General features: G+C 35.8%; 1 protein-coding gene across 1 annotated transcript in view; it reads left to right on the top strand.

Moving 5' to 3' along the window:
- The first annotated feature begins 5,404 nt into the window (after positions 1-5,404).
- Positions 5,405-12,299, top strand: part of LOC127860548 (uncharacterized) — a 109,099-nt gene continuing 102,204 nt past the window's right edge. The window contains exons 1-2 of the mRNA XM_052398668.1: positions 5,405-5,655; positions 10,256-10,395. Of these exons, the coding sequence (XP_052254628.1) occupies positions 10,273-10,395 (123 nt within the window). The 5' untranslated portion in view covers positions 5,405-5,655; positions 10,256-10,272. The remainder of the gene's footprint in view (positions 5,656-10,255; positions 10,396-12,299) is intronic.

The following is a 12,299-nucleotide window of genomic DNA, read 5'->3' as shown; positions in this document are numbered from 1 at the left end:
AAATACAGCGGTATCAACATTAAAAGCTAAATTAAGCTTAATCATTGCACACGTTTCACTTTAAAAAAATATGCAAGGAAATGATGATGCTTCGAACATGCAACTAACTATTTATATAAATGGTTGATCAAAATGGTGAGTCGCTAGATAAAATAAACACGGTAATGATACAAGTGGTAGTGTGTGCGTAAATCAAATATCAGTAAAAACACCAACAATAATATAAGGACTAGGATAGTATGATGTTATAATAAATTGTGTATTTTCACTTTCAGAGTGACTGAGAATCTGTTGTTATTTGTGTTAAAATTACATTAAAGCCCGAAGCTGATTCGTATTCATTGAAATACCATCTAGTATTTAACCACTATAAATAAAACATCAAAAAAACTTTCCATGTTCTGTTTATATTCTATACTTATTATTACTTCTACGTAGATTTTATATGCACAAAATGTTTAAGTGTTCTTAAACAGTTGCTTCATATAAATACTAGATGGTAAACAGTGGCTTCATATAAATACTAGATGGTAAACAGTTGCCCAATATAAATACTAGACGGTAAACAGTTGCTTCATATAAATACTAGATGGTAAACAGTTACCCGATATAAATACTAGATGGTAAACAGTTGCTTCATATAAATACTAGATGGTAAACAGTTGCTTCATATAAATACTAGATGGTAAAACGGACATCCTGTTTTCTCATGGTTGATATTTACCTCCAAATCTGCACCGTCATTAATTGCTGAATAAAGAACACTGTGCATATTGTTAGCAAATGTTTGTAACATACATTATAAGATAGTACACACACAAACAGCGTTTCCATATACATGAACTTCATTAACCCATTTAAGCCTAGTGGACTCTCTCTTCCTTCTAAAATGGAACAATTTATTTCCAAAATTAGGGATGTCTAGTATATTTAACTCTAAATTTAGAATATTTCTTACAGAAATTTCTTTAAGCAAACAGCGCAGACCCTGATGAGACGCCGCATCATGCCAAGGCCTTTTTTCTAGACGCTAGGCATAAAATGTTTAATTACGACAACTGTTATTCAAAACAATTAATGTACTCATATACCGATTCATGTATACCGAATGTAGGTTGAATCGCAATAAATTTATTTTCCACAGGGTCCCAGTATAAATCCGAAAACTTTCAAAGCATATTTTTGGTATTTTCTATGCATAATGTTTTGCAAGACCGGTGTCATTTTAAAGATAAATATGTCCCCTTTTAATAAATATTCAGAAATGTATGGTCTCACAACTTCTAAGAAGTTGAAATTCGCCCAAAATCAATCACCACCGGAAAACAGTGTTTCCGAAGTAAACTTTCGACAAAAGCCTCGTACTTCAATAAACGCACCCCCAAACGTTCACCTTTCAACGCAATCCCAAATGAAATGCACCATATTGTTGCAGACACACATAGGCTTCGGGAAATAATCACAAAAAGCGTGGGTGCGATCGCTTAATCTCTTTTAAACCCGAAGCGAAAAGGAACTCTTTAGAAAAAGGCACTACTTTCGAAAGTGTTTCGGAAGGATACAACATGATTTAGTGTAATGTAATGTAGCTTGTATACAAGTAAAGCAAAACCGTTATCCCTGTTTATTATTAATAGAAATGTTAACATTCTCTAAATATCTTAAATGACTAAAATCAATGTGTCTTTCGATCAAACAACTCGTATGCTTGTTTGGAAAGCGAAATAGTAAATATTTAGTTATATCTTCAGTTCGGAATGTCACTATTTATTGTTAGTCGGACAACGCTGTGAACAGTAATGAGATTATATAGAGTCCATTCTCCGACAGCTAGATGATGCTTGTGTTGTAGAAGTTTAGTGCAAAACGTGATTACCTTTTGATACGTGTAAACATATTGCCAAACTGGTTATTGCATACCTGATAACGATACAAACACATGCCGAAACTGGAAGTTTATATCTTATATTGATAGAAACGTATCATCAAACTGGATGTTGCATACCTGATAGTGACAGAAATGTACTGCCAAACTGGATTTTGCATACCTTAAGCCCAAGTCTCACTAGTGCCGGTAGAGCCCGGTCCATCCCGGTTTGCTAACGTCGGTCGACTGGCGAGAACCGGAATGATGCGTAGAAATTTTATACGTGGTCCCCGGTTGAAGCCGGTCAACAACCCGGCACAGTCCCGGTCAACCCCGGACTAGCTACGACTTATCCAGGTAAGGCCCCGGCAGAGCCACGGTTGTCGCAGGTAATGCCCAGGTGGAGCCCCAGTGAAAGCCGACAGCGTCCCGGCAGAGCCCCGGTATACCGTTACTCCACCGGCACTCACAGAGGCTAAACCGGCATCAGACCCCGGAAGAGCTACGGCAACGCCCCGGTTTAACCCCGGTCGTCGCCGGTAATGCCCAGGCGGAGCCCCGGTGACTGCCGGTGACGTCCCGGCAGAGCGTCGGTTTATCGATATACCGTAGCTATACCGGAACTCTGCCGGCATTCACCGGGGTTCCGCCGGAGCACCAACGGCGACAACCGGGGTCTGTCGGGGTAGCCCTGCCGGGGTCTGTTTGGGCCCCGGTGGAGCTACGGCGCCGTGACGGTTGTTCACGGTGCCGTCCGGGTTGTTCCAGGTGCCGTGCCGGTCGTTGCCGGTCCTTACCGGTGACTCCCGGTTCATCCCGGAGGTATAAAACAGATTTACACCTTCACGGTGGAGCCCCGGTAGTCCCCGGTCGTCTCAGGTTCATCCCGGTCTACCCGGTGGAGCCCAGGTTCATCCCGGTAGAGCCCGGTTCATCCCGGTAGATCACGCACCGTTGCTCCACCGGAATCATCGTGAGACTGGGCCTTTATATTAATCGGAATGTATGGCCAAACTGGATGTTGCATATGTGATTATAATAGAAATGTATTGCCAAACTGGATGCTGCATACGTGATTATTATAGAAATGTATTGCCAAACTGGATGTTGCATATGTGATTATAATAGAAATGTATTGCCAAACTGGATGTTGCATATGTGATTATAATAGAAATGTTTTGCCAAACTGGATGTTGCATATGTGATTATAATAGAAATGTATTGCCAAACTGGATGTTGCATATGTGATTATAATAGAAATGTATGGCCAAACTGGATGTTGCATATGTGATTATAATAGAAATGTATTGCCAAACTGGATGTTGCATATGTGATTATAATAGAAATGTATTGCCAAACTGGATGTTGCACATGTGATTATAATAGAAATGTATTGCCAAACTGGATGTTGCATATGTGATTATAATAGAAATGTATTGCCAAACTGGATGTTGCATATGTGATTATAATAGAAATGTTTTGCCAAACTGGATGTTGCATATGTGATTATAATAGAAATGTATTGCCAAACTGAATGTTGCATATGTGATTATAATAGAAATGTATTGCCAAACTGGATGTTGCATATGTGATTAGAATAGAAATATATTGCCAAACTGGATGTTGCATATGTGATTATAATAGAAATGTATTGCCAAACTGGATGTTGCATATGTGATTATAATAGAAATGTATTGCCAAGCTGGATGTTGCATATGTGATTATAATAGAAATGTATTGCCAAACTGGATGTTGCATATGGGATTATAACAGAAATGTATTGCCAAACTGGATGTTGCTCTCGTGCTAATGATGAAAACACATTGCCAAAAAAAAATACTGCGTACCTGATAAAAATATGTTGCTAAAACAAGATAGTGTAAACAAATTAGTGTATACAAAATACGTGTTTGTGTAAATTTCTTCTGTCATAAACTGTCTAAAATGTTGGTATTATTTCCTTTAAAAAGTGTCAAAATACACGTTCTACATTATATAATTGTTGAACGTTTATTAAGTGATATAAAAAGGAACGTAATAAACAATTATTATAACGTTATATCTAAATACTATCCGAGTGTAATCCAATACATTAGAAAGGTGGTTAATAAAAACCTTCTGTCTACCTGCTTTGGTAATAAGTTTTCAAACTGTTCTGGTTTACAATCTGTTTAAATCAACACGTTAACGTGCAACCCATTTATTACTCGGATGATGATTAGACATCTTGAGTGTCGCCCATTCAAACTTTTATTCACTTTATCGAGTTAACTGCTGATTTTAAACCCGAACATCGCACCGTGCTGACATGATATGGGTGACTGGTTGTGTATAGTCACCAAAGGAGAAAACGCTCCCGCACAATACACTGTGTGGGATTATAACACAAACAATTAGCCTCAGTCTGGGAAAACGGGGTGTATTGCATTTCTGTAAATTTTTGGCCCAGATTAGCCTGTGAAGTCAACACAAAGAGGACGCTTTCCGCCTGGACTGGATTTTCTCGATGAGGAGACTCCCTTTAAACATAAATACAATACAAGTGGAAAGTGTTTCCCTGCTTAGCCTGTGCGGACTGCCGGTCGATACCTAACGCAATGCATTAAGCCCCGTTTTTCCAGAGCGAGCTCATTTATAGATAGAAAATCGGATTTTATTTATCGTATATTATGCAATAATATAACCTTTCCCTAATTTGTTTTTCGTCGAGCCGCTATATATTAACAGTAGACTATCGGCTAATTCAAATTGAAGAGGGACAAGTTACATATGAAGTAAAAATAACAATTATTGCTGGATCGCAAACGTCATGCAGTGATCTCTACGTTGTTAAGGTTCATTTTATGTGATCTTTAGTGTCTGCCCTGTATTGAAAAGGCGATTTGTCACCTGCTTTAAATGAAAAACTTGCTGATGATAACGTTTTTTTTTCTCCCGAAAAGGTTTCTGGGGTTTATTTATTACATTATTATAATACATATATTGTGTATTTTTCCATTTGTTACTTGCTCAAATATCCTCAAGTGTTGCTTATGCATACATATTTGCTTGTTTATTTCATTTTTGTAAATTCAAATCAAATATATAACATGTTTTACTAATTCGTTACAGAGCGATATTTGTACAGTGACAAATTCATCGCAGTTGCCTTTTAACGGAAGTATTCTTTTTTAAATGGTGTATGGCACAATACTGCATTTATGGGAGGAAGTAAATATTTTCTTTGAATATGTCCCGCATGCGTCGGTCTTACTAGTGTATCAAGAATATCGCAATTCTTTGATTGGAGAGCATTATACATTGAGCATATTATTATAAACAGTGTGTGAATCTATTTGAAATGCTTGTATTGGCTGTTTTGTATATGGGTATCGTATGGTACAGAACGGTCTTACCAGAAAGTAAACAACAACGCAAATCCTTTTTTTTGCGTGCAGTATACGCATACTATTTGGGTATGGTACAGAGCGGTCTAACCAGTGCTGCGTGTCATTGCTACAAAAACATAAGGCAGGCTAGTGATGCAAACGGACTGGTACAAACGGACTCGGGACCTTTGGTTGACCTGGATGTAGACAGTTTAATCGATTAACCATTTGGAACAGCCGGGTTTGATTAGAAATGTGTCGCCTTTCGATGGCAATTTTCACTTGAAGTTTTGTTTGAAATAAAAGTTGTGAAACAAAGTGACCCCGCGGATTTCTATACGGATGTTTCATTAACAGCAAGCCTCATTTTGGTACTTAAACTGTTAAATAGGACTGTAAAACTCATCGATAATGTCACAGGTAATGTTTCATCATTGATATGTTATGAAGTTTTTGGAATATATTTAAATGTAAATAAAATAAATAATTACAAAGATAACGGATTTCAAAATTCCTACTTTCACAGTGAGTATAATATGAAGAGTGTTTGTTTGTTTCTTAATTAAATGGAAAAAATGACAGAACCTCATACTGTAGAATGTGTAATTCTATTAACGCCTTACTAAGACACCAGTTATTGAAACTTTAACACATGTTTTAACAGATGCAACGTGCATATTTTACTGCAATTATCAGAAAATAATGCATTTTTACTGACACATACAGTTGTTAATAAAATTAAGATTTGGTGTTGTTTAAACATTTCTTACAAGTACGATATTAAACGCAGCCTTTTTTATTTGTGTTCATAAGAAATTGAAAACGAGCGTGTTTTATCACTTCATTGGTTTTATTGAATTAATACTGATGTAAATAATCTTGTTGTATCGCATGGTTTATAATTGACTCAATACACGTTGGTTGTCAACAGTCGCTTCATTAACTTTGTAATTAGTATGTGGTTTTCATACGGGTATTCGACACAATACTGTAATTTTCTCGCTTTAAATCTATTCCGGTTTCGCATTAAATATCTGTGTCATTACCTTTATTCAATAAGTAATCTGCGTCTAAAGCAATTAATACTAAGTTTGAATTACAATTATATACACATACACTTGACCCATACATATTCGATTACTAAAATCTAGCATTAGATCAAGACAATTAAAGACAAAATTAACCCAAAAAACATCACGAACATGTCAATGCATGCAAACACATACAGATGGCTTGAAGTATATTTTATGTATATTTTTGAAAATAGTTCAGTATAAAGGAAATGGTGAATTATAAAGAAAATGCTGAAACAGCATCGTAATATTTCAAACGGATACTAAATGTAGCACACTAGCCGATTATCATGTTAAACTATTCAGTTTCAGTGAAGATTACGTGATGTTTTGCACTTTTTAATGTTATCAATATTGCTTGCAAATGTAAAGGCATAACGCTCGATTGAATTCTTACGAATGGGTTAGAAGTGCCAAATAGCTGAATCTTTAATTACGCGTGCATTTTTTTTCAGTGATAATTAATACTCGGATTCTTTACATTAGAATGTAATGTCTTTATGAATATATGTGCATATTTAATTGGTTGTATGTTTTTGTAGGACCAGGCTAGACTAGAGTTATTTAAACACTTTTTTACAGCCGATATTCCATTTGTCATTTGTTGAAATAACGTGTGCTCTGTCACCTGATTTTAGTGTTTTTGCGATCAGTATTTATTTATTTACTGTTTACAGGCTCGAGGAGCACCCGGTTATATTCTCTTTCAAAGAAAATTGTCCTAAAGTGTTCTTATCTTGCTTATGTATATTCGACGTTGCAAATGTAGCTGTCAAAATAAATTATCATTATTTTAATTATATATATATATATATATATATATATATATATATATATATATATATATATATATATATATATATATATATATATATGTATTTAATATTAAATTTTAAACAGGATTTATTTTATTTTTGCTATTGAAACTTTATTATATACTAGATATAAATTTATAAATCCTTTGTATGACATGTATACGAAAATGTGACTTTTAATGATGAATTAACTGTAATCAAATAATGTTTGTGTAAACGTTACACATAAAACTGAACGATACAAATATGTTAAACTTAGAAATTAAAGTAATTGTTATTTATAGAGCGTTCGCAAAAATGATATTTAAATATATAAACGGCTCCGCACAGGCGACTGTTTAATTGTGTTTTAGCAAGTATCCCGTTTATCTGATTTGGTAACCAATACCCGTTTATCTGATGTGGTAACCAATACCCGTTTATCTGATTTGGTAATCAATACCCGTTTATCTGATTTGGTAATCCATAATAACTGACAGATGATGAACAAGAACACACTCCCGCCGCGTTAACGTTGGTGAGCGTTTTAGTGACAGATGATGAATAAGAAAACATTCCCGCCGCGTTAACGTTGGTGAGCGTTTTAGTGACAGATGATGAATAAGAAAACATTCCCGCCGCGTTAACGTTGATGAGCGTTTTAGTGACAGATGATGAATAAGAAAACATTCCCGCCGCGTTAACGTTGGTGAGCAATGATGAATAAGAAAACATTCCCGCCGCGTTAACGTTGGTGAGCGTTTTAGTGACAGATGATGAATAAGAAAACATTCCCGCCGCGTTAACGTTGGTGAGCGTTTTAGTGACAGATGATGAATAAGAAAACATTCCCGCCGCGTTAACGTTGGTGAGCGTTTTAGTGACAGATGATGAATAAGAAAACATTCCCGCCGCGTTAACGTTGGTTAGCGTTTTAGGCAACAGATAGTGTCTGTAGTTTCTGGGTCCTCTGGGTCCATATATTTTGAATAATAAACATATCCGTTTGGGGAAGCAATTCAACACAAATAAAAATAAACGTAAGCGAGTAAATGAGCAAACACAAAAACACATGTATCTTCATATACAAGTAGATGTAAAATGTGTCAGGAGAGTCGTGAATCGTGATTCAATGAAGATATGACCAACGCTTGTTTGCTTAAATGTTTACTAGCAGAGTATGGTTGCGGATTTTGCCATAACGTTCTTGCGTTTCTGAAGTTTACGAACACGATAACACGCAAGAACAGCAAACATGGCGACAAACGTGATACTTGTCGAACGTTCTGGCGGATATATTTGTCATTCATTTATGTTGGCTTGTCGGTGGGTTTAAAGGGAGACACATGTTATATGTGTCGTGTGGCTACTTCTTGTCGTTCTGGCCATTATATTTATCGTTCTTTCGGCTTGGCGTATTGGCGACCTTTTCAAACGCCAAGTACACCAGAAAGGAATCCGCCTCTAGCTTGAACATGCAAACGAGTTGCGCTCTTGTAACACGGAGCTTATTACATGTGCTTAAAGTGTCGTTCCAGATAATCTTGTGCAGTCCGCACAGGCTACACAAGAACGGCACTTTGCGCTTTTATAGATTTTTTTCGTTTAAAGGAAGTCTCATCTAAATCAAAACACAGTCTCGAGAAAAGTGACCTCAAAGATAAGCCTGTGCTGATCTAAATATTCAGGACCCGTTAATGTGTTGATAACTTACTTGTGAAACATAACTACTGTGTCTGCAAAATCTACATGATATACGTAGAGTTTCAGTTAAATAATTTGCCACTGAGTGTATTATATTTGTTAACATTAAGTGTGTTTTACATACGTTATAATCAGCGATTTTTTCCTTCTTTTTAAAGTACCGGAAAACGGCACTTTCCCAAATAGGAAAAAAAAACTACAAATTTCCCAATTGCTGTCAAAAAATTCTAAATTGAATATTTCCAAACAAATAATTTATTTTTATTTTTTATTTTAATAAAAACATTTCCAAATTGGGAAAAACATTCGCTGGTTATAGTGTATCACTTTGCAACGGATACATTATAAGTTTGATTACAAATATTATTAAGAATACGACTCAGTAGAATTGTTTACGTACATCTTTAGTGTATTATTTAACAGTATTCTCGATGTTACATTCAATTTTATTTGAAATTTCATGTATTTTTTAAAATTATTATTCAAAATCGAGAAGGCTGATCATGAGAAACAGATAATTAATAGCGTTTTGCCTTGGCCGTTCAATTGGATAATGTTCAATCATCGCGGACAGTTAACATCTAGATTGTGTGTGAGACGGGTAATTCGAGCTGCCGAAATGTTGCGACGGACCCTCAAGTAACAAATGTGAAAGTCCGCGAACCCTATAATTTAAAGTTCGTGTTATAATTTCTACGCCGTAATTATACGTATTATAAAAGTAGACATCAAGATCCGTATTGATGAAAGTTTTAAGATACCGGATCTCCGAAATAATTGTTTGACTGCATTTTCGACAAAAGTAGAATAATCAATAGCGAGATTGAATAATAAGAAATGCAATTATACAAAACAATTATGCATTCTTCGTTTTAATTGAACAGAACAAGAAGCTATGATAACTGTTGTGCTTGGTATATAAACCAACGCAGCTAAAACCCGTACAATAAAGGAACGTGCTTCCTTTTCTCTGAGAAATTTAAGAGAGCGCTCACTAATACTAAAGCAAACATCTCTAACTAAAACAAGTCTAGTTTTCAGTTTAAACTTTATTAGTTTTGTTCTATCACATTAAACTTATTACTACTTATTTGAAACGCTATCGAATCCGTTTCCTTGGGCTAGAACTAGTACATGATGTCAATGGGAGATATCTAGGGATCAGTGGGGATCGAACCCGTGACCACTCTGTAGCTATACGAATACCGTATTCACTACGCCACGGCAACCTTAAAACACAAAACGAATAAATTAACACACGTCCACTCACTCACACACTCTCGTGAACGCACACACACGCAGTCATTCGCACATCCCTCATTTAAAACTGCCTACGTTTCAATTAGAAAATTATTATTTAATTGAAACCATTGTATTAGACTGATAATTAAATTGCATTCGTTTACTCTCGTTGGCTGTATTATACGATGAAAGTATCATTTTTTTCAGATCATCCGGATGTAAACATGCTATTTCCGGTCGCACATGCGCAGTGGTTGGTTTCCTTATTACTGCTGTTTCAGTTGCTACACGTCGATGCACTCCGAACCATTACGGAAGAAATTGAGTTTAACGGTCATCGTGGGAAGGTAAAACTTTTTTTCAAGGGAGAGCATTCTTAATTTCTTTAGCTAAAAATTCATCGTCGTAGTCCCCCCTTCTGCGTTGACCTGGGTCCGGTTTAATGAGAGCGACCATGGTCGGGTGACAATGGTTGTACCAGGGTCCGGTTTAATGAGAGCGACCATGGTCGGGCGACTATGGTTGTACCAACGAATAATCGTCGTGCGACGATAGCCGTGTTTAATGGAGAGCGACGGTCGTCAATCGACCGCGCGTTGTTCGACATATTGTCGAGCGACCGCAGTCTACCCCTCACACCACGACTGCTCGTCGCTTGACGCTTTGTCGGCATTCAAAACCCGTGCAAAATGAACGCGGATAGTTTCGAGTTTAATCATGGCGGCCTCCATGCGACTTGTTCATCAAATGCGAAGACATTTTCGAAGAGAGCGAGTTTTTAGAGATAGGTTAAATCCATTAGACATGTACAATGATGATGAACTTTTCCGTCGATTTCGCTTACCAAGGAGAGAGCTATTGGAGCTCATAGACACCTTTGCTGTAGATCTAGAATACGTTTTCGAAATTTATACAATATTGTTGTACTAAAGACCGTACATTTATATGAATATTCACCATATACCAATATGAATTGGTGCGCTCGACAAATCGGACGGAAGGAAGGATCGAATGATAATGCTCGTAGATCGAGGAAAACGCGTACAAAAACTGCATCGTGGCGTCTGGATGTCTACGGAAGTCTTTAAAACCAAATAACGGGTTTGCAATCAGCTCTGGAATTCACTAATGATTATGGACATACTGCTGAGACATTTTTGTTAAAATGTTCTTTAATATCTGGCTTCTAAATCTGCCCAATAATAAGTGCACTTAAAGGTTTGATACATTGCATTATCGTCTGCAAAATTCATATTTATGAGAATCTATCTAAATAAGGTTGATATTTCACTTTTATAGGATTGAACTTATGACACTTTATCTGGGCAATGATCTGTTTGTTAATTATTCATATTCCATTGTAAAGTTCACTTCAACTTGATACACATACTCGAATAATATGTATGGGACTCTTCTAAATAAATAAAGGTACATGGTGCCGAGAAAATTGTATTTCGGGGAGTTCGTTCCTGCATATTTTATAATACTGTCAACATATCTGAGATTTGCTTTATTGATACCATGCTGTTTTGTCTAAAGTAAACGGTATTTTTATACAGGATATATTTCACATCTGATCTGAAAAAAACGTCATGAATTCGTATTGTCGGTACTAGAAGATTAATCAAATGAATATTTGAAGCATCTGTCAGTATAACAAAAAAGTTTACTTACACTTATCTTGTCTGTATTTAAGATATTAGTCTGGTTATTGATGGCTCGAAACTGATCTATTAATCCGAGTGTTTTTTAGCATTAATTTTGTGATTTAATTTTATTATTGATGTCTTTATCAATATATTATTTTATTTCTCAACCTAAAAAAATGACGTAATGATTCATGAGGGAAAATACTTATCCTTTATTTGTTGATATTTGTTTCTGGTTTTCCCTTCATTCGTTGTAACCACAAATTCTTTCTTCTAAAAGCGATTATTCATTATTAATACTGATGTAGGTTATATGACTCATTCAATATTGTTATTACAAAATTAAATTGGTACTGTTTCTTATATATAAACACGAAGTGATGAAGCTATCGGTGGAGTAACATTAAAGTTGTGCACATGTAAATAAGTATCGATACCACTTTACTTCACACTTTACTGCATGTATAAATCATTTGTGCGTATGGTAAAAGTATTGCCGTTTTTTATACCATGGTGTATTTTTACAATTTTAAAAGAATGCTATCAATATACATGTAAATTGTCATACGATATAGTTCAGCATATATGAGCCGTGCTCTGTC

This window comes from Dreissena polymorpha, chromosome 15 (genome assembly GCF_020536995.1).
Source record: "Dreissena polymorpha isolate Duluth1 chromosome 15, UMN_Dpol_1.0, whole genome shotgun sequence".
Lineage (NCBI taxonomy): Eukaryota > Metazoa > Mollusca > Bivalvia > Myida > Dreissenidae > Dreissena > Dreissena polymorpha.
This window is presented reverse-complemented; position numbering and strand designations above follow the sequence as displayed.